This window comes from Panulirus ornatus, chromosome 2 (genome assembly GCF_036320965.1).
Source record: "Panulirus ornatus isolate Po-2019 chromosome 2, ASM3632096v1, whole genome shotgun sequence".
NCBI classification, from domain to species: Eukaryota; Metazoa; Arthropoda; class Malacostraca; order Decapoda; family Palinuridae; genus Panulirus; species Panulirus ornatus.
This window is the reverse complement of record NC_092225.1, coordinates 43,750,329-43,774,971: the sequence shown is the minus strand read 5'-3', so window position 1 is coordinate 43,774,971 and position 24,643 is coordinate 43,750,329. Positions and strand designations below refer to the sequence as shown.

Here is a 24,643-nt window from a genome sequence, read left to right as displayed (position 1 = left end):
ATGTTAAGAACAGATCTCCTCATTCACTTTCAACTCTCATCTGGTGGAACACTTTTTTATCCCATCACTAGATACGAAATCCATGAGCAAAGAGAGCAGAAGTGGGGTATCCCGACTAATGGTGTGTATAATGGCATGATGGGTGAGCTGCAGCGTGAAGAGTCCGACTTCACTACGATCGCTTCGCCCACTCCACTACGCCTCCAGCTTCTGGAGTACATGAGAGGTTACCCAGCTGATGTTATCGTTGTGGTGTCCTTACAACCCTCCCTCTTGCCTGAGAATCTTGCACTCGTTCGACCGTTTTCTGGTAAGACGAAGTTTCTTGATGTTTTCATAAGCTGAATAAACTATTTTGTTTTTATATTTTAGAACCATCGAATCTTCTCTCCATTATAACATATTTATGTATTCTTTTTAATTTACAATCCACACACTCATCGTTAATTTACAGGGATGATGTATTCGTGATATATGAAATGGTAAGTTCTCTATTTTTCATGTTTTGCTGTCTATACGGTAAGGTGCATGACGATAAAATCTAGGGTTTCATTTGATATGTAAATGAGGTGGATGGGTAAATTTTACTGAGATAAAGCACTTATGATTTGATGCACAAATGACAAGAATCATACATGATAGTTTGTTTGCTTTTGTCGTTTTTAAGCGCTACTTTTAGAATTCAGATTCTCTTTCTCCAGGTGAGCTGTGGCTGGCTGTGGTAGTGAGTGTGTTTGCGTGGGGAACGATCCTGTGGTTGCTGCAGAAGGCGTGGCGACGGGTGGCAGGAGGGCGTGAGGTTAAGTTGAACATCGCCATCTTCTACGGCTGGGGCGCCCTCATGGAGGAGCCGCCCGCCGAGCCTTCAGTCAACGTATCAGGCCAGGTGGCTACATCATGTAGGAGTAAATGCTCCTCAAGCTTCATACACTTACATCAAATATATTTGTGATAGCAAATCATATCGGATGACTTTTATTTTTCAATACTCATTCTAACGTTCATTTTCCATATTCATGATTTCTAGATATCAGTCCTATAGCAGTGTCTTTGCTATAGACATTATTGTTGTTAATCCTCTGAATTTGATATCCTCTTATCTGTTGATAATTAGATATCCTCCCTAGTGATATCTTCCCTATTGCTAACATCGTGATAGATTTCATGGTTTGTGGTTCCTGATATGTTACATGGGAATGTGTTTATATGTGTACAGTTAACCTTTAGAGACATTCGTATTTGTCAATATACAGGTGCTTGTTGGCTGGTGGCTTGTGTTCTGCCTGGTCATTTGTACAGGGTACCGCTCATCGTTGATCTCACACTTGACAGTCAAGGGAAAATCACGTACCCTGGAAACCTTCCAGGACCTACTGGACCAAAAGAACTGGAAGTGGGGCACAGAACGCTGGGTTTTGTCTGGAAACCCACTAGAATATTTTTCCAAAAATACTGATCCTGTGGTGAAGCAGATATATAATGAAATAGAGGTTAGTCACTATCATGTGTTTTCGTGAGAATCTGATTATTGAAGATTTATCTTTCATGAGTAACTCTGAGCGACCACTGCCACTATATACCGTTCATCTTTTCTTTGCCATTTGTAATGTCAGGAAGAAGCAGCGGAAAGGTGAAATAATATAGTGAGCTACTTTTGTGAAGCAAGAACATCATTTGCATTAAAAGAAAATGAAGTTTAATGTTACCATAGCCTGTGTTTTTTAATGACTATAATGTTGGGTTGCATTATACTCTCCTAGGAATACTACAAGAAATAGAAAAAGAAAATATGCACACCATTCTCACAAAAACATCCGTAAACAGATATACTCTGCAAACACAAACATAAACACACAAGCAAACAAAATCACAAAAGAAACTACATAAACACCCCCCCCCACACACACACACACCTAATGTGAGTGGCTCCTAAATTAGGAAGATTACTTAACTAGCAGTTCTAAAGATATAGAATCTTTGATTTTTTTTGGGCTGGAAGAACATATACCAAATATAGATGGAGGGAGACGGAGAGAAAAATTGGTTATTTAAGAGCTACTAGAAGAGAAGAACTGTGATAAAGAAAAGAAGAAATGGTGGTTGTAACCAAGATGAGTTATGACCAAGATAGCTTATAACCAAGATAGATAAGGGAACGACCAATTATGCTTACGAATTATTTGCAGTCAGCAAGCCAGCAGGTACGAGGACAGGATATGAAAATCACAAACATCGTGGAATTCAGCCGGGTATACCTCAAACGTGACAGATCAAGGGAAGAGATGAGGAAAGAAGCAAAGAATATCATCAAGAGGCGAAAAATAGAAAACGTCAAATAAGGCAGATAGGCCAGGAATATCTGGGGATACTAATGTTAGACTGAAGGTATTGTATATAAATGTTCATAGCTTGTAGTGTATGGTAAAGAATTGGAAATTAAGGATCGTATGACAGAAAAATTTGCACCGCATACTGTTGAAGTTTTGGAAACAAAGCTTACTAAAGAATTAGATCTCATATTTTCTGTGCAGAGGAGATGATGATGGCAAGGAGAGAAAATAAAGACAAAGGAAAAGGAGGAGGATCTCTTCGCTTTATAAGGCCTAACCTTAAGTGTCTTGTAGCAGTAGTAGTAGTTAGTTCATTTTGACAATACATAATGGGATGGGTAATTGAAGGAAAGAAATGCATGGTAGTTTTGGTGATATATGATTCTCCAAAGAAGTTTTATGATCCAGAATAAATATACAGTGACAACGAAGAAGGAACAGTCAGGATTGTTCATGAAACAGTAGAATATACACTTTTCAAGGAAGGTAAATTATTGGTAATAGGAGATTTCAATTTTAAGGAGATAGAGTAGCAAGAATTGGATTTTAAACTGAGACAGGGACTCGTGGAGACACAGGTTCCTAGATTATATACGATAAAATTCCTACACCTGTATGCTAGTGAGCACATTGAGATGAGAAGGACTGATTGATCATGTTAGTATGGAGGTTGGAGATGTCATATATGACAGTAAAAGTGCTCCTGTAATGCTTGAATATGATTATGTGGTAAATATAGAGGGACAAACAGCAGAGATGAGAGAGTACTAGAGGAGGAAATATATTTGTGGAGATCACACAGAACCTAACAATCTCAATGGACACATCTATTCAGATACAGAGTTCAAGAATCAGATTATTTTGGTGAGAGAGTCTGAGAAAATTTTGTCAAAGAGCATGTTCATGCGCTCCTTTAGCCTCATACACAGAAGGAAGCCTAAGATACATAGACACACAGACGATACAGAGCAAAGATTCAAGCGAGGTGGTCTGGGCTTAGCACCAGTAAAACAAACAAACAAAAAGAAAAAGCAAAAATCAAAAAACGGTTTCCCTCGAAGCAGAAGAACAGGACAGCAATGGAAAGGCTCTCTCCCAACCCTCTACTCCCCCTGGCAACACTCCGAACGCAAAACAGACAAAAAATACCTTGCAAGATTAATATCCATGAAGGAACTTTTGAAAGAAACGTCATAAGTACAATGAACATGAATATGTCATGCATCCCATCACCAACGACATGCATCCCTTCACTTCTCCGTTATAAAGACAATATTAAAGATAAATTTGAGCTCCAATCTCTCGATTTACCATGCCTATGTTATTCCTGACGTTGAAGGACGATATAATAATTCTTACTTACTCTCTCGAAGCGGGTGACATGGGTTCACCAATGGTGGTATGTTACCTCAGCCACGCCAGGGAGAGATCAGTGGTTGAGAAGGTAGCATCATATACCACTACATTAAGACTACTGATGAAATGAACTATCTAATATCGGAGAGTGGCAAGTGATCATCACACTTAGTGGTGAAGATAATAAGGATGTTGATCTAAACAACATTTCCTGGAAACTTATTTTTTGCATAAATGATGTCGTTGGTAAATAAGTGTTCGTACATTCCAGACTAACTCGATGACCCGTTAAATCCATTTCTACTTGTCGTTAACGATTGCGTTATTGTACAGAAAATATCAACAATGACGTTGGTGAATCCTTGAACTTTTTGAATCATACACATACGCAATTGTCCTAGAAGCAGCTATCGCTTAAGCAGAACAAACTTAATTCTTGCAGTCTCTCTTCATATAGTTTGTTACGCAATGGAGAAACCAATGTACTTGCTCTTCTCTGTGCTGCTTCCAGTTCAAGAATATCTTTGCTTAGGTAGGAAATCTAATCTCCAGAACTGCTTGTGTATGTAAAGTTTCTGTGAATAAATCCTAACATCCTATCTTTTTAAAGTTTCCTACTTATGACAGCTGATATTCAATGACGTTACATGAACTTTGACATTTTCTAAGCCAGTCAGCGATTTTAACTAGATCCTCTTGTAATCTTGTAATGTAAGACCATGCTATGAATTATCTATCAGACTGTTTTGTTTCGGGTAGGATACGATCTTATTTGTAATAATCGAGTCCACAAGTTTATATATAATTGATGTAAGGCTAATAGGAAGGTAACTGCCACCAATTCGCGGCTTCCCTTTATGTATATAGGGGTGACGACTGCCAGTGTCCAAACCTAAGGACCTATTTCGTCTTAGACAGATTGAAGACGAAGACATAGGTTAAAGGTCCGGCAATCTCGTGTTTGAGTTTTTAATTACTTGTGGACAGAAAATTCTCACAAAATTCGTATTGTTGCTTTCTAGATTAAAAAGAGAACTAGAAATAATGTTCAAAGTTGTTGGTATATCGGCCACGACGGGTTCTCAATTCTCGTTTACTAAGGGTCTTATCCCAATCCTTACATGTTTCTTACTAATTATACATCTATGAAATCTTGTAGGATCTCTGTTATTATGTCTTCCAATGTTCACTCCACATCAGCTCTTGGTTTGTTTATTAAGATTCTTCACGTATCTTATGACGGTGTTATATTGTGTAGCAATATAAGGGTCACTGTATGATCTTTTAAGTTTGGAGATTTTGTTTCTCAGTCGTATAGTTCCAGCAATAATTTGGCATACTATTCAGGCTTGTTTTTGGTTTGACTGTTTCTATCGTGCAATGTTAGAAGTGTGACTTGCTGAAGTATAAACGACACCTGAAACGAGCATATAAATCCTCAAGGTATTAACCAACAAGGGTGAGACTCATTCATGCCTCATACAATCCATTACAATCCGCAATTTTTAGGTCAGGGTTAATGCTATCGTTTCAGTTCGATGTCGGTTTTGATATTTACATCATTTTGCAGCGGGTAGAATTCTTAAGCATATATATATATATATATATTTTTTTTTTTTTCTTTTTTTTTTTTTGCCGCTGTCTCCCGCGTTTGCGAGGTAGCGCAAGGAAACAGACGAAAGAAATGGCCCAACCCACCCCATACACATGTATATACATACGTCCACACACGCAATTATACATACCTACACAGCTTTCCATGGTTTACCCCAGACGCTTCTCATGCAATGATTCAATCCACTGACAGCACGTCAACCCCGGTATACCATATCGACCCAATTCACTCTATTCCTTGCCCTCCTTTCACCCTCCTGCATGTTCAGGCCCCGATCACACAAAATCTTTTTCACTCCATCTTTCCACCTCCAATTTGGTCTTCCACTTCTCCTCGTTCCCTCCACCTCCGACATATATATCCTATTGGTCAATCTTTACTCACTCATTCTCTCCATGTGCCCAAACCATTTCAAAACACCCTCTTCTGCTCTCTCAACCACGCTCTTTTTATTTCCACACATCTCTCTTACCCTTAAGTTACTTACTCGATCAAACCACCTCACACCACACATTGTCCTCAAACATCTCATTTCCGGCACATCCATCCTCGTGCGCACAACTCTATCCATAGCCCACGCCTCGCAACCATACAACTTTGTTGGAACCACTATTCCTTCAAACATACCCATTTTTGCTTTCCGAGATAATGTTTTCGACTTCCACACATTCTTCAAGGCTCCCAGGATTTTCGCCCCCTCCCCCACCCTATGATTCACTTCCGCTTCCATGGTTCCATCTCCTGCCAGATCCACTCCCAGATATCTAACACACATTACTTCCTCCAGTTTTTCTCCATTCAAACTTACCTCTCAATTGACTTGACCCTCAACCCTACAGTACCTAATAACCTTGCTCTTATTCACATTTACTCTTAACTTTCTTCTTTCACACTCTTTACCAAACTCAGTCACCAGCTTCTGCAGTTTCTTACATGAATCAGCCACCAGCGCTGTATCATCAGCGAACAACAACTGACTCACTTCCCAAGCTCTCTCATCCAGAACAGACTGCATAATTGCCCTCTTTCCAAAACTCTTGTATTCACCTCCCTCACAACCCCATCCATAACCAAATTAAACAACCATGGAGACATCACACACCCCTGCCGCAAAACCTACATTCAATGAGAACCAATCACTTTCCTCTCTTCCTACACGTACACATGCCTTATATTCTTGATAAAAACTTGTCAATGCTTCTAACAAATTGCCTCCCACACCATATATTCTTAAAACTTTCCACAGAGCATCTCTATCAACTCTATCATATGCCTTCTCCAGATCCTTAAGTGCAAGGAATAGAGTGAATTGGAGCGATGTGGTATACCGGGGTTGACGTGCTGTCAGTGGATTGAATCAAGGCATGTGAAGCGTCTGGGGTAAACCATGGAAAGCTGTGTAGGTATGTATATTTGCGTGTGTGGACGTATGTATATACATGTGTATGGGGGGGGGGTTGGGCCATTTCTTTCGTCTGTTTCCTTGCGCTACCTCGCAAACGCGGGAGACAGCGACAAAGTATAAAGAAAAAAAAAAAATATATATATATATATATATATATATATATATATATATATATATATATATATATATATATATATATATATATATATATATATATATATATATATGCAATTGAGTGGGAGATGTATAAAAGAAAGAGACAGGAGGTCAAGAGAAAGGTGCAAGAGGTGAAAAAGAGGGCAAATGAGGGGTGGGGTGAGAGAGTATCATTAAATTTTAGGGAGAATAAAAAGATGTTCTGGAGGGAGGTAAATAATGTGCGTAAGACAAGGAAGCAAATGGGAACTTTAGTGAAGGGCGCAAATGGGTAGGTGATAAAAAGTAGTGGTGATGTGAGAAGGAGATGGAGTGAGTATTTTGAAGGTTTGTTGAATATGTTTGATGATAGAGTGGCAGATATAGGGTGTCTTGGTCGAGGTGGTGTGCAAAGTGAGAGGGTTGGGGAATATGATTTGGTAAACAAAGAAGAGGTAGTAAAAGCTCTGCGGAAGATGAAAGCCGGCAAGGCAGCAGGTTTGGATGGTATTGCAGTGGAATTTATAAAAAAAGGGGGTGACTGTATTGTTGACTGGTTGGTAAGGTTATTTAATGTATGTATGACTTGTGGTGAGGTGCCTGAGGATTGGCGGAATGCGTGCATAGTGCCATTGTACAAAGGCAAAGGGGATAAGAGTAAGTGCTCAAATTACAGAGGTATAAGTTTGTTGAGTATTCCTGGTAATTTATATGGGAGGGTATTGATTGAGAGGGTGAAGGCATGTGCAGAGCATCAGATTGGGGAAGAGCAATGTGGTTTCAGAAGTGGTAGAGGATGTGTGGATCAGGTGTTTGCTTTGAAGAATGTATGTGAGAAATACTTAGAAAAGCGAATGGATTTGTATGTAGCATTTATGGATCTGGAGAAGGCATATGATAGAGTTGATAGAGATGCTCTGTGGAAGCTATTAAGAATATATGGTGAGGTTGGCAAGTTGTTAGAAGCAGTGAAAAGTTTTTATCGAGGATGTAAGGCATGTGTACGTTTAAGAAGAGAGGAAAGTGATTGGTTCTCAGTGAATATAGGTTTGCGGCAGGGGTGTGTGATGTCTCCATGGTTGTTTAATTTGTTTATGGATGGGGTTGTTAGGGAGGTGAATGCAAGAGTTTTGGAAAGATGGGTAATTATACAGTCTGTTGTGGATGAGAGAGCTTGGGAAGTGAGTCAGTTGTTGTTCGCTGATGATACAGCGCTGGTGGCTGATTCATGTGAGAAACTGCAGAAGCTGGTGACTGAGTTTGGCAAAGTGTGTGAAAGAAGAAAGTTAAGAGTAAATGTAAATAAGAACAAGGTTATTAGGTACAGTAGGGTTGAGGGTCAAGTCAATTGGGAGGTTAGTTTGAATGGTGAAAAACTGGAGGAAGTAAAGTGTTTCAGATATCTGGGAGTGGATCTGGCAGCGGATGGAACCATGGAAGCGGAAGTGAATCATAGGTTGGGGGAGGGGGCGAAAATCATGGGAGCCTTGAAGAATGTGTGGAAGTCGAGAACATTATCTCGGAAAGCAAAAATGGGTATGTTTGAAGGAATAGTGGTTCCAACAATGTTGTATGGTTGCGAGGCGTGGGCTATGGATAGAGTTGTGCGCAGGAGGATGGATGTGCTGGAAATGAGATGTTTGCGGACAATATGTGGTGTGAGGTGGTATGATCGAGTAAGTAATGTAAGGGTATGAGAGATGTGTGGGAATTAAAAGAGCGTGGTTGAGAGAGCAGAAGAGGGTGTTTTGAAATGGTTTGGGCACATGGAGAGAATGAGTGAGGAAAGATTGACCAAGAGGATATATGTGTCGGAGTTGGAGAGAACGAGGAGAAGTGGGAGACCAATTTGGAGGTGGAAAGATGGAGTGAAAAAGATTTTGAGTGATCGGGGCCTGAACATGCAGGAGGGTGAAAGGCGGGAAAGGAATAGAGTGAATTGGATCGATGTGGTATACCGGGGTTGACGTGCTGACAGTGGATTGAATCAGGGCATGTGAAGCGTCTGGGGTAAACCATGGAAAGCTGTGTAGGTATGTATATTTGCGTGTGTGGACGTGTATGTATATACATTTGTATGGGGGTGGGTTGGGCCATTTCTTTCGTCTGTGTCCTTGCGCTACCTCGCAAACGCGGGAGACAGCGACAAAGCAGAAAAAAAAAATATATATATATATATATATATATATATATATATATATATACATATATATATATATATATATATATATATATATATATATATATATATATATATATATATATATATATATATATATATATATATAAATATATATATATATATATTTATATGTATATATATATCAATGGGGATAGGGTAGAAAGAATGTTTTGCACGCATTGCTCATGTGCCGTAAATGGCGACTAATGGTGACGGAAGCGGGGGGCTAGTAACCCTTCTCTCGATGTATGTTAACTTTCAAGGAGGGAAAATCGATAAAGGGGTCGCGCGGGGAGTGCTTATCCTCCTCGCAGGCTTAGATTGAGTGTCAAAATGTGTGTGGATGTAATCAAGATGAGTATAAAAGAGATATAGGTAATATGTCTTTGAAAAGGAACCTTGAAGTTTTGGCTCTGAGTGAAACGAAGCTCAAGGATATAGGGAAGGAGTGGTTTGTGAACATCTTGTGAAAAAGTGATGGGTTATTCAGAGGACAAGAATAAGGGAACGAATAGCACTACTACTAAAACAGGAGTGCTGGGAGTGTGTGATAGAGTGTAAGACAGTGAACTCTATACTGATTTGGGTAAAACTGAAAGTGGATGGAGAGAGATGGGCGATTATCTGTGCATATGCACCTGGGCATGAGAAGATAGATCATGAGAGGCAAGTTTTCTGGGAGCAGCTGAGTGAGTTTGTTTTGATGCACTAGACCGGGTTATAGTGATGAGTGATTTCAATGCAAGGGTGAGTGATGTGGTAGTTGAGGAAATAATTGGTATACACTGGGTGTTCAGTGTTGTAAAGGAAAATGGTGAAGAGCTTGTAGATTGATGTGCTGAAAAATCACTGGTGATTGGTAATACTTGGTTTAAAAAGAGAGATATACATAAGTATACGCATTTAAGTAGGAGAGGTGGCCAGAGAGCGTTATTGGATTATGTGTTAATTGATAGGCGCGCGAAAGAAAAACTTTTTGATGTTAATGTGCTGAGAGGTGCAACTGGGGGATGTCTGATCATTATCTTGTTGAGGCAAAGGTGAAGGTATGTAGAGGTTTTCAGAAAAGAAGAGAGAACTTTAGGGTGAAGAGAGTGGTGAGAGTAAGTGAGCTTGGGAAGGAGACTTGTTTGAGGAAGTACCATTGGAGACAAAGTACAGAATTGAAAAAAGTTGAGAACAAAGGACGTAAGGGGAGTGGAGGAGGAATGGGATGTATGTAGGGGAGCAGTGATGGCTTGCAAAAAAATCCTTTGGCATGAGAAGCGTTGGAGGTGGGCAGATTAGAAAGGGTAGACTTTAAGTGAAAGAGAAGACAGAGGTATTTTGACGATTTTTGCAAGAAAATAATGCAAATGTGTGGGAGAGGAATAAAAAAAATGGCAGGAGGTCAAGAGAAATAGGCAGGAGGTGAAAAATAATGCAAATGAGAGTTGGGGTGAGAGAGTATCAATAAATTTTAGGGAGAATAAAAAGAGGTTTGGGAAGTAGATTAAAAAAGTGCCTAAGACAAGGGGAACAAATTAGAAGTTCAGCGAAGGGGGCAAATGGGGAGTTGATAACAAAAAGTGGTGATGTGAGAAGGGGATTCAGTGAGTATTTTCAAGGTTTGTTGAATGTGTTTCATAATATAGTGAAAGGTATAGGGTGTCTTAATCGAAGTTGTGTGCAAAGTGAGAGGGTTAAAGATAATGATTTGGTAAACAGAGAAGAGGTAGTACAAGCTTTGCGAAAGATGGAAGCCGGCAAGGTAGCGGGTTTCGATGCTATTGCAGTGGACTTTATTAAAAAAGGGGGTGACTGTATTGTTGACTGGTTGGTAAGGTTATTTAATGTATATGTGACTCATGGTGAGGTGCCTGAGAATTGGTGGAGTGCTTTGCATATTGCCACTGTACAAAGGTAAAGGGGATAAAAGTGAGTGCTTAAATCATAGAGGCATAGGTTTGTTGAGTATTCCTGGAAAATTATATGGGAGGGTATTGAATGAGAGGGTGAAGGCATGTACAGAGCATCAGATTGGGGAAGAACAGTGTGGTTTCAGAAGTGGTAGAGGATGTGTGGATCAGGTGTTTGCTTTGAAGAATGTATGTGAGAAATACTTAAAAAAGCAAATGGATTTGTATGTAGCATTTACATATCTGAAGAAGGCATATGATAGAGTTGATAGAGATGCTCTGTGGAAGGTATTAAGAATATATGGTGGGGGAGGCAAGTTGTTAGAAGCAGTGAAAGATTTTATCGAGGATGTAAGGCATGTGTACGTATAGGAAGAGAGGAAAGGAATTGGTTCTCAGTGAGTGTTGGTTTGTGGCAGGGGTGCGTGATGTGTCTACAGTTGTTCAGTTTGTTTATGAATGGGGTTGTTAGGAAGGTGAATGGAAAAGTTTTGAAGAGAGGGGCAAGCACGTAGTCTATTGTGGATGAGAGAGCTCGGGAATTGAGAGTATTGTTGTTCATTGATGATACAACGCTGGCGGCTGATTTGGGCAAGAAACAGCAGAAGGTGGCGACTGAGTTTGGTACACAGTGTGTGAAAAAAAGAATGCTGAGAGTAAATATGAATAAGAGGAAAGTTATTAGGTGCAATAGGGTTGAGGGACAAGTCAATTGGGAGGTAAGTTTGAATGGAGAAAAACTGGACTAAGTGAAGTATTTTAGGTATCTGGGAGTGGATTTGGCAGCGGATGGAACGATGGAAACGGAAGTAAATCATAGGGAGGGGAAGGGGCGAAAGGTGTGGGAGCGTTGAAAAATGTGTGGAAGTCGAGAACCTTATCTTGGAAATCAAAAATGGGTATGTTTGAAGGAGTATTGGTTCCAAATAAGTTATATGGTTACAAGGCGTGGTCTATGGATAGATTCGTGCGGAAGAGCGTGGATGTGCTGGAAAGGAGATGTTTGAGGACAATGTGTGGTGTGAGGTGGTTTCATCGAGGAAGTAATGAAAGGGTAAGAGTGATGTGTAGTAATAAAAAGAGAGTTGTTGAGAAAGCAGAAGAGGGTGTTTTGAAAATGTTTGGTCACATGGAGAGAAAGAGTGAGGAAAGATTGACAAAAAGTATATGTGTGTCAAATGTGGAGGGAACGAGAAAGGTGGGAGACCAAATTAGAGATGGAAAGATGGCGTGAAAAAGATTTTGAGTGATGGAGGTTTGAAGATGCAGGAGGGTGAAAGGCGACGTGTTCCCAATAGATAGAACCAGGGCATTTAAAGCGTCTCGGGTAAATCGTGTATAGTTTTATGGGGCCTGGATATGGTAAGAGAGCTGTGGTTTTGGTGCATTATACATGACAGCTAGAGACTAAGTGTGAACGAATGTGGCCTATATCGTCTTTTCCTAGCTCTATATCACGCACATTCGGAAGGAGGGGGTTGTCATTTCATATGTAGCGGGGAAAATAAATAAGGGCAGACAGTATGAATTATGTACATGTGTATATATGTATATGTGTGTGCGTGTATATATACGTATACGTTGAGATGTATAGGTATGTGTCTGAGCTTGTGTGGACGTGTATATATATATATATATATATATATATATATATATATATATATATATATATATATATATATATATATATATATATATATATATATATATATATATATATATGTATATATATATTGTTGGGCCATTCCTTCGTCTGTTTCCCTGCGCTACCTCACTATCCCAAAAGAGAGCGACAAAGAATGATAAATAAAATATGATATATATATATATATATATATATATATATATATATATATATATATATATATATATATATATATATATATATATATATATATATATATATATATATATATATATATATATATATATATGCATATATATATATATATATATATATATATATATATATATATATATATATATATATATATATATATATATATATATATATATATATATATATATATATATATATATATATATATATATATATATACATATATATATATATATATATATATATATAAATATTTTATTTATTTATTTTGCTTTGTCGCTGTCTCCCGCGTTAGCGAGGTAGCGCAAGGAAACAGACGAAAGAAATTGGCCCAACCCTCCCACATACACATGTATATACATACACGTCCACCCACGCAAATATACATACCTATACATCTCAATGTACTCATATATATACACAAGCAGACATATACATATATACACATGTACATAATTCATACTGTCTGCCTTTATTTGTTCCCATCGCCACCTCGCCACACGTGGAATAACAACCCCCTACCCCCTTATGTGTCCGAAGTAGCGCTAGGAAAAGACAACAAAGGCCCCATTCGTCCACACTCAGTCTCTAGCTGTCTCTAGCTGTCATGTAATAATGCACCGAAACCACAGCTCACTTTCCAGACCCCAAAGAACTTTCCATGGTTTACCCCAAAGCTTCATATGCCCTGGTTATATCCATTGACAGCACGTCGACCCCGGTATACCGCATCGTTCCAATTCACTCTATTCCCTGCACGCCTTTCACCATCCTGCATGTTCAGGCTCCGATAACTCAAAATCTTTTTCACTCCATCTTTCCACCTCCAATTTGGTCTCCCTCTTCTCCTCGTTCCCTCCACCTCCGACACATATATCCTCTTCGTCAATCTTTCCTCACTCATTCTCTCCATGTGATCAAACCATTTCAAAACACCCTCTTCTGCTCTCTCAACCATACTATTTTCATTTCCACACATCTCTCTTACCCTTACATTACTTACTCGATCAAACCACCTCACACCACATATTGTCCTCAAATATCTCATTTCCATCATATCCATCCTCCTGCGCACAACTCTATCCATAGCCCATGCCTCGCAACCATACAACACCGTTGGAACCACTATTCCTTCAAAAATACCCATTTTTGCTTTTCGATATAATGTTCTCGACTTCCACACATTCTTCAAGGCTACCAGAATTTTCGCCCCCTCCCCCAACCTATGATTCACTTCCGCTTCCATGGTTCCATCCGCTGCCAGATCCACCCCTAGATATCTAAAACACTTTACTTCCTCCAGTTTTTCTCCATTCAAACTTACCTCTCAACTGACTTGACCCTCAACCCTACTGTACCTAATAACTTGCTCTTATTTACATTTACTATCAACTTTATTCTTCCACACACTTTACTAAACTCAGTAACCAGCTTCTGCAGTTTCTCACATGAATCAGCCACAACTGACTCACTTGCCAAGATCTCGCATCCAGCACACACTGCATACTTGCCCTTCTTACAAAACTCTTGCATCCACCTCCCTAAAAACCCCATCCATAAACAAATTAAACAACCGTGGAGAGATCAAACACCTCTGAGTACCTCTGAGTACCTTCACTGAGTACCAGTCACTTTCCTCTCTTACGTAAGGGTAAGAGAGATGTGTGGAAATAAAAAGAGCGTGGTTGAGAGAGCAGAAGAGGGTGTTTTGAAGTGGTTTGGGCACATGGAGAGGATGAGTGAGGAAAGATTGACCAAGAGGATATATGTGTCGGAGGTGGAGGGAACAAGGAGAAGAGGGAGACCAAATTGGAGGTGGAAAGATGGAGTGAAAAAGATTTTGTGTGATCGGGGCCTGAACATGCAGGAGGGTGAAAGGAGGGCAAGGAATAGAGTGAATTGGAGCGATGTGGTATACCGGGGTTGACGTGCTGTCAGTGGATTGAAGCAGGGCATGTGAAGCGTCTGGGGTAAACCATGGAAAGCTGTGTAGGTATGTATATTTGCGTGTGTGGACGTATGAATATACATGTGTATGGGGGGGGGGGCATTTCTTTCGTCTGTTTCCTTGCGCTACCTCGCAAACGCGGGAGACAGCGACAAAGTATAATAGAATAAATAAAATAATATATATATATATATATATATATATATATATATATATATATATATATATATATATATATATATATATATATATATATATATATATATATATATATATATATATATATATATATATATATATATATATATATATTATATATATATATATTTTTTTTTTCTTTTTTTATACTATTCGCCGTTTCCCGTGTTAGCGATTTAGCGTTAAGAACAGATGACTGAGATTTTGACGGAATATCCTCTCTTGGCCCCCTTCTCTGTTCCTTCTTTCGGAAAATTAAAAACGAGAGGGGAGGATTTCCAGCCACCCGCTCCCTTCCCTTTTAACCGCCTTCTACGACACGCAGGGAATACGTGAGAAGTATTCTTTCTTCCCTATCCCCAGGGATAATATATATATATATATATATATATATATATATATATATATATATATATATATATATATTTTTTTTTTTTTTATACTTTGTCGCTGTCTCCCGCGTTTGCGAGGTAGCGCAAGGAAAAAGACGAAAGAAATGGGCCCCCCCCCCCCATACACATGTATATACATACGTCCACACACGGAAATATACATACCTACACAGCTTTTCATGGTTTACCCCAGACGCTTCACATGCCTTGATTCAATCCACTGACAGCACGTCAGCCCCGGTATACCACATCGCTCCAATTCCCTCTATTCCTTGCCCTCCGTTCACCCTCCTGCATGTTCAGGCCCCGATCATACAAAATCTTTTTCACTCCATCTTTCCACCTCCAATTTGGTCTCCCTCTTCTCCTTGTTCCCTCCACCTCCGACACATATATCCTCTTGGTCAATCTTTCCTCACTCATCCTCTCCATGTGCGCAAACCACTTCAAAAAACCCTCTTCTGCTCTCTCAACCACGCTCTTTTTATCTCCACACATCTCTCTTACTCTTACGTTACTCACTCGATCAAACCACCTCACACCACACATTGTCCTCAAACATCTCATTTCCAGCACATCCATCCTCCTGCGCACAACTCTATCCATAGCCCACGCCTCGCAACCATACAACATTGTTGGAACCACTATTCCTTCAAACATACCCATTTTTGCTTTCCGAGATAATGTTCTCGACTTCCACACATTCTTCAAGGCCCCCAGAATTTTCGCCCCCTCCCCCACCCTATGATCCACTTCCGCTTCCATGGTTCCATCCGCTGCCAGATCCACTCCCAGATATCTAAAACACTTCACTTCCTCCAGTTTTTCTCCATTCAAACTCACCTCCCAATTGACTTGACCCTCAACCCTACTGTACCTAATAACCTTGCTCTTATTCACATTTACTCTTAACTTTCTTCTTCCACACACTTTACCAAACTCAGTCACCAGCTTCTGCAGTTTCACACATGAATCAGCCACCAGCGCTGTGACATCAGCGAACAACAACTGACTCACTTCCCAAGCTCTCTCATCCCCAACAGACTTCATACTTGCCCCTCTTTCCAAAACTCTTGCATTTACCTCCCTAACAACCCCATCCATAAACAAATTAAACAACCATGGAGACATCACACACCCCTGCCGCAAACCTACATTCACTGAGAACCAATCACTTTCCTCTCTTCCTACACGTACACATGCCTTACATCCTCGATAAAAACTTTTCACTGCTTCTAACAACTTTCCTCCCACACCATATATTCCTAATACCTTCCACAGTGCATCTCTATCAACTCTATCATATGCCTTCTCCAGATCCATAAATGCTACATACAAATCCATTTGCTTTTCTAAGTATTTCTCACATACATTCTTCAAAGCAAACACCTGATCCACACATCCTCTACCACTTCTGAAACCACACTGCTCTTCCCCAATCTGATGCTCTGTACATGTCTTCACCCTCTCAATCAATACCCTCCCATATAATTTACCTGGAATACTCAACAAACTTATACCTCTGTAATTTGAGCACTCACTCTTATCCCCTTTGCCTTTGTACAATGGCACTATGCACGCATTCCGCCAATCCTCAGGCACCTCACCATGAGTCATACATACATTAAATAACCTTACCAACCAGTCAACAACACAGTCACCCCCTTTTTTAATAAATTCCACTGCAATACCATCCAAACCTGCTGCCTTGCCGGCTTTCATCTTCCGCAAAGCTTTCACTACCTCTTCTCTGTTTACCAAATCATTTTCCCTAACCCTCTCACTTTGCACACCACCTCGACCAAAACACCCTATATCTGCCACTCTATCATCAAACACATTCAACAAACCTTCGAAATACTCACTCCATCTCCTTCTCACATCACCACTACTTGTTATCACCTCCCCATTTGCGCCCTTCACTGAAGTTCCCATTTGCTCCCTTGTCTTACGCACTTTATTTACCTCCTTCCAGAACATCTTTTTATTCTCCCTAAAATTTAATGATACTCTCTCACCCCAACTCTCATTTGCCCTTTTTTTCACCTCTTGCACCTTTCTCTTGACCTCCTGTCTCTTTCTTTTATACATCTCCCACTCAATTGCATTTTTTCCCTGCAAAAATCGTCCAAATGCCTCTCTCTTCTCTTTCTTTAATCCTCTTACTTCTTCATCCCACCACTCACTACCCTTTCTAATCAACCCACCTCCCACTCTTCTCATGCCACAAGCATGTTTTGCGCAATCCATCACTGATTCCCTAAATACATCCCATTCCTCCCCCACTCCCCTTACTTCCATTGTTCTCACCTTTTTCCATTCTGTATTCAGTCTCTCCTGGTACTTCCTCACACAGGTCTCCTTCTCAAGCTCACTTACTCTCACCACCCTCTTCACCCCAACATTCACTCTTCTCATGCCACAAGCATGTTTTGCGCAATCCATCACTGATTCCCTAAATACATCCCATTCCTCCCCCACTCCCCTTACTTCCATTGTTCTCACCTTTTTCCATTCTGTATTCAGTCTCTCCTGGTACTTCCTCACACAGGTCTCCTTCTCAAGCTCACTTACTCTCACCACCCTCTTCACCCCAACATTCACTCTTCTTTTCTGAAAACCCATACAAATCTTCACCTTAGCCTCCACAAGATAATGATATATATATATATATATATATATATATATATGTATATATATATATATATATATATATATATATATATATATATATATATATATATATATATATATATATATATATATATATATATATATATATATATATATATATGTATATATATATATATATATATATATATATATATATATATATATATATACATATATATATATATATATATATATATATATATATATATATATATATATATATATATATATATATATATATATATATATATATATATATATATATATATATATATATATATATATATATATATATATATATATATATATATATATATATATATATATATATATATATATATATATATATATATATATATATATATATATATATATATATATATATATATATATATATATATATATATATATATATATATATATATATATATATATATATATATATATATACATATATATATATATATATATATATATATATATATATATATATATATATATATATATATATATATATATATATATATATATACATATACATATATATGTACCATATGTACCACATTTCTCTTGCCCTTACATTACTTACTCGATCAAACCACCTCACACCACACATTGTTCTCAAACATATCATTTCCGGCACATCCACCCTCCTGCGCACAACTCTATCCATAGCCCTCGCCTCGCAACCATACAACATTGTTGAAACCACTATTCCTTCAAACATACCCATTTTTGCTTTCCGACATAATGTTCTCGACTTCCACACATTCTTCAAGGCTCCCAGGATTTTCGCTCCCTCCCCCACCCTATGATTCACTTTCGCTTCCATTGTTCCATCCTCTGCTAGATCCACCACCAGATATCTAAAACACTTTACTTCCTCCAGTTTTTCTCCATTGAAACTTACCTCCCAATTGACTTGACCCTCAACCCTACTGTACCTAATAACCTTGCTCTTATTCACATTTACTCTTAACTTTCTTCTTTCACACACTTTACCAAACTCAGTCACCAGCTTCTGCAGTTTCTCACATGAATCAGCCACCAGCGCTGTATCCTCAGCGAACAACAACTGACTCACTTCCCAAGCTCTCTCATCCACAACAGACTTCATACTTGCCCCTCTTTCCAAAACTCTTGCATTCATCTCCCTAACAACCCCCATCCATAAACAAATTAAACAACCATGGAGACATCACACACCCCTGCCGCAAACCTACATTCACTGAGAACCCATATATATATATATATATATATATATATATATATATATATATATATATATATATATATATATATATATATATATATATTCTTTTTTTTTTTTTTCATACTATTCGCCATTTCCCGCGATAGCGAGGTAGCGTTAAGAACAGAGGACTGGGCCTTTGAGGGAATATCCTCACCTGGCCCCCTTCTCTGTTCCTTCTTTTGGAAAATATATGTATGTATATTCCTATGAGTACACAGGAAAAATGAAACACGATAAATGCCGACGTGTACTTTCATGTAATAATCACATCATCAGGAAAGACACAAAAGAGAAATATAAGTCAGCTGACATACATCGAAGAGACGAAGTTAGGACGTCATTTGGTAAACACATGTTTGTCCAAATGTCGTCCTAACTTCGTCTCTTAGGTGTATATCAACTGACTTACATTTCTCTCTTGCGTCTCCCTTGATGATGCCATTATTATACAAACGTGCACACGGGAAATTATCTTGTTTCATTTTTCCCTTTCCAATATATATATATATATATATATATATATATATATATATATATATATATATATATATATATATATATATATATATATATATATATATATATATGCAAGAGTAAATGCAAGAGTTTTGGAAATAGGGGCAAGTATGAAGTCTGTTGGGGATGAGAGAGCTTGGGAAGTGAGTCAGTTGTTGTTCGCTGATGATACAGCGCTGGTGGCTGATTCATGTGAGAAACTGCAGAAACTGGTGACTGAGTTTGGTAAAGTGTGTGGAAGAAGAAAGTTAAGAGTAAATGTGAATAAGAGCAAGGTTATTAGGTACAGTAGGGTTGAGGGTCAAGTCAATTGGGAGGTGAGTTTGAATGGAGAAAAACTGGAGGAAGTGAAGTGTTTTAGATATCTGGGAGTGGATCTGGCAGCGGATGGAACCATGGAAGCGGAACTGGATCATAGGGTGGGTGAGGGGGCGAAAATTCTGGGGGCCTTGAAGAATGTGTGGAAGTCGAGAACATTATCTCGGAGAGCAAAAATGGGTATGTTTGAAGGAATAGTAGTTCCAACAATGTTGTATGGTTGCGAGGCGTGGGCTATGGATAGAGATGTGCGCAGGAGGATGGATGTGCTGGAAATGAGATGTTTGAGGACAATGTGTGGTGTGAGGTGGTTTGATCGAGTGAGTAACGTAAGGGTAAGAGAGATGTGTGGAAATAAAAAGAGCGTGGTTGAGAGAGCAGAAGAGGGTGTTTTGAAGTGGTTTGGGCACATGGAGAGGATGAGTGAGGAAAGATTGACCAAGAGGATATATGTGTCGGAGGTGGAGGGAGCAAGGAGAAGAGGGAGACCAAATTGGAGGTGGAAAGATGGAGTGAAAAAGATTTTGTGTGATCGGGGCCTGAACATGCAGGAGGGTGAAAGGAGGGCAAGGAATAGAGTGAATTGGAGCGATGTGGTATACCGGGGTTGACGTGCTGTCAGTGGATTGAATCAAGGCATGTGAAGCGTCTGGGGTAAACCATGGAAAGCTGTGTAGGTATGTATATTTGCGTGTGTGGACGTATGTATATACATGTGTATGGGGATGGGTTGGGCCATTTCTTTCGTATGTTTCCTTGCGCTACCTCGCAAACGCGGGAGACAGCGACAAAGTATAAAAAAAAAAAAAGAAGAGGTAGTAAAAGCTTTGGGGAAGATGAAAGCCGGCAAGGCAGCAGGTTTGGATGGTATTGCAGTGGAATTTATTAAAAAGGGGGGTGACTGTATTGTTGATTGGTTGGTAAGGTTATTTAATGTATGTATGACTCATGGTGAGGTGGCTGAGGATTGGCGGAATGCGTGCATAGTGCCATTGTACAAAGGCAAAGGGGATAAGAGTGAGTGCTCAAATTACAGAGGTATAAGTTTGTTGAGTATTCCTGGTAAATTATATGGGAGGGTATTGATTGAGAGGGTGAAGGCATGTACAGAGCATCAGATTGGGGAAGAGCAGTGCGGTTTCAGAAGTGGTAGAGGATGTGTGGATCAGGTGTTTGCTTTGAAGAATGTATGTGAGAAATACTTAGAAAAGCAAATGGATTTGTATGTAGCATTTATGGATCTGGAGAAGGCATATGATAGAGTTGATAGAGATGCTCTGTGGAAGGTATTAAGAATATATGGTGTGGGAGGCAAGTTGTTAGAAGCAGTGAAAAGTTTTTATCGAGGATGTAAGGCATGTGTACGTGTAGGAAGAGAGGAAAGTGATTGGTTCTCAGTGAATGTAGGTTTGCGGCAGGGGTGTGTGATGTCTCCATGGTTGTTTAATTTGTTTATGGATGGGGTTGTTAGGGAGGTAAATGCAAGAGTCCTGGAAAGAGGGGCAAGTATGAAGTCTGTTGGGGATGAGAGAGCTTGGGAAGTGAGTCAGTTGTTGTTCGCTGATGATACAGCGATGGTGGCTGATTCATGTGAGAAACTGCAGAAGCTGGTGACTGAGTTTGGTAAAGTGTGTGGAAGAAGAAAGTTAAGAGTAAATGTGAATAAGAGCAAGGTTATTAGGTACAGTAGGGGTGAGGGTCAAGTCAATTGGGAGGTGAGTTTGAATGGAGAAAAACTGGAGGAAGTGAAGTGTTTTAGATGTCTGGGAGTGGATCTGTCAGCGGATGGAACCATGGAAGCGGAAGTGGATCATAGGGTGGGGGAGGGGGCGAAAATTTTGGGAGCCTTGAAAAATGTGTGGAAGTCGAGAACATTATCTCGGAAAGCAAAAATGGGTATGTTTGAAGGAATAGTGGTTCCAACAATGTTGTATGGTTGCGAGGCGTGGGCTATGGATAGAGATGTGCGCAGGAGGATGGATGTGCTGGAAATGAGATGTTTGAGGACAATGTGTGGTGTGAGGTGGTTTGATCGAGTAAGTAACGTAAGGGTAAGAGAGATGTGTGGAAATAAAAAGAGCGTGGTTGAGAGAGCAGAAGAGGGTGTTTTGAAATGGTTTGGGCACATGGAGAGAATGAGTGAGGAAAGATTGACCAAGAGGATATATGTGTCGGAGGTGGAGGGAACGAGGAGAAGAGGGAGACCAAATTGGAGGTGGAAAGATGGAGTGAAAAAGATTTTGTGTGATCGGGGCCTGAACATGCAGGAGGGTGAAAGGAGGGCAAGGAATAGAGTGAATTGGATTGATGTGGTATACAGGGGTTGACGTGCTGTCAGTGGATTGAATCAAGGCATGTGAAGCGTCTGGGGTAAACCATGGAAAGCTGTGTAGGTATGTATATTTGCGTGTGTGGCCGTACGTATGTACATGTGTATGGGGGGGGGGGTGGGCCATTTCTTTCGTTTGTTTCCTTGCGCTACCTCGCAAACGCGGGAGACAGCGACAAAGTATAAGAAAAAAAAAAAAAATATGTATATATAAATATATATATATATATATATATATATATATATATATATATATATATATATATATATATATATATAAATATATATATATATATATATATATATATATATATATATATATATATATATATATATATATATATATATATATATATATTTTTTTTTTTTTTTTTTTCCCATTTTTATTTTACTTTGTCGCTGTCTCCCGCGTTGGCGAGGTATTGAGGAGCCGAGGAAAGAATGGCTCAACCCACCCACATACACATGTATATACAAACACGTCTTCACACGCACATATACATACATATGCATATCAACAATTTTATATCATTTATAAGCTTTGTCGCTGTCTCCCCCGTTATCGAGGTATCGCAAGGTAGCAGACGAAAGAATGGCCGAACCCTCCCACATACACATGTATATACATTCACGTCCATACACGCAAATATATATACCTATGTATATCAACGTATACATATATACATACACACACAAACATATACATAAATAAACATGGACATAACTCATACTGTTTGCCTTTATTCATTCCCATCGCCGCTCCGCCACACATGAAATAACAACCCTCTTCCCCCTCATGTGTGGGAAGTAACGCTAGGAAAAGACAACAAAGGCCACATTCGTTCACACTCAGTCTGTAGCTGTCATGTATAATGCAATGAAACCACAGCTCCCATTCCAGTCCCCATAAAACTTTCCATCATTTACCCCAGACTCTTCACATGCTCCGGTTAAATCTATTAACATCACGTCGATACCGTATACCACATCATTCGAATTCATTCTATTCCTTGCACGCCTTTATCCCTTCTGCATGTTCAGGCCCCGATCACTGAAAATCCATTCCACTCAATGTTTCCAAATCCAATTTGGTCTCCCACTTCTCGTTCCCTCCACCTCTGACACATATATCCTCTTTGTCAATTTTTCCTCACTCATTCTCTCCACGTGCCCAAACGATTTCAAAACACCCTCTTCTGCTCTCTCAACCACACTCTTTTTCTTACCACACATCTCTCTTACCCTATTATTACTTACTCGATGAAACCACCTCACACCACATATTGTCATCAAACTTCTCATTTCCAGCACATCCACCCTCTTCCGCACAACTCTATATATTGCCTACGCCTCGTAACCATATAACATTGTTGGAACAACCATCCCTTCAAACATACCCATTTGTGCTTTCCGCGATAATGTTCTCGACTTTCAAACATTCTTCAACGTTCCCAGAACTTTCGCCCCCTCCCCCACTCTATGATTCATTTCCGCCTCCATTGTTCCATCTGCTGCCAAATCCACTCCCAGATATCTAAAACACTTCACTTCCTCCAGTTTTTCTCCATTCAAACTTACCTTCCAATTGACTTGTCCCTCAACCCTACTATACCTAGTAACCTTGCTCTTATTCACATTTACTCTCACATTTCTTCTTTCACACACTTACCAAACTCAGTCTCAAGCAACTGAAGCTTCTCACACGAATTAGCCATCAGCTCTGTATCATCAGCGAACAGCAACTGATTCACTTCCCAAGCTCTAATCCACAACAGACTGCATACTTGCCCCTCTTTCCAAAACTCTTGCATTCACCTCCCTAACAACCCCATCCATAAACAAATTAAACAACCATGGAGACATCACACACCCCTGCCGCAAACCTACATTCACTGAGAACCAATCACTTTCATCTCTTCCTACATGTACACAAGCCTTACATTATCGATAAAAACTTTTCATTGCTTCTAACAACCTACCCCCCCACACGGTATATTCTTATTACCATCCACAGAGCATCTCTAGGAACTCTATCATATGCTTTTTTCAGAACCATAAATGATACATACAAATCCATTTGCTTTTCTAAGTATTTCTCATATACATTCTTCAGAGCAAACACCTGATCCACACATCCTCTACCACTTCTGAAACCACACTGCTCTTCCCCAAACTGATGCTCTCTACATGCCTTCACCATCTCAATCAATACCCTCCTATATAATTTACCAGGAATACCCAACAAACATATAC

General features: G+C 39.3%; 1 protein-coding gene across 1 annotated transcript; it reads left to right on the top strand.

The window, feature by feature from the left end:
- LOC139752170 (glutamate receptor ionotropic, delta-1-like) lies at positions 1–2,339 on the top strand. The gene is made up of 4 exons (XM_071668120.1): positions 1–310; positions 702–886; positions 1,254–1,490; positions 2,187–2,339. The coding sequence occupies exons 1-4, from the start codon at positions 1–3 to the stop codon at positions 2,337–2,339; spliced, it is 885 nt and encodes a 294-aa protein (XP_071524221.1).
- Positions 2,340–24,643: the final 22,304 nt, after the last annotated feature.

What these genes read in the sequence shown, in the direction of transcription:
- LOC139752170 (XM_071668120.1), top strand. Translation starts at nt 1, where the DNA reads ATGTTAAGAACAGATCTCCTCATTCACTTTCAACTCTCATCTGGTGGA. An exon ending in ACTCGTTCGACCGTTTTCTG is followed by an intron (nt 311 to 701) that starts GTAAGACGAAGT and finishes CTCTTTCTCCAG; the next exon opens with GTGAGCTGTGGCTGGCTGTG. An exon ending in CAGTCAACGTATCAGGCCAG is followed by an intron (nt 887 to 1,253) that starts GTGGCTACATCA and finishes GTCAATATACAG; the next exon opens with GTGCTTGTTGGCTGGTGGCT.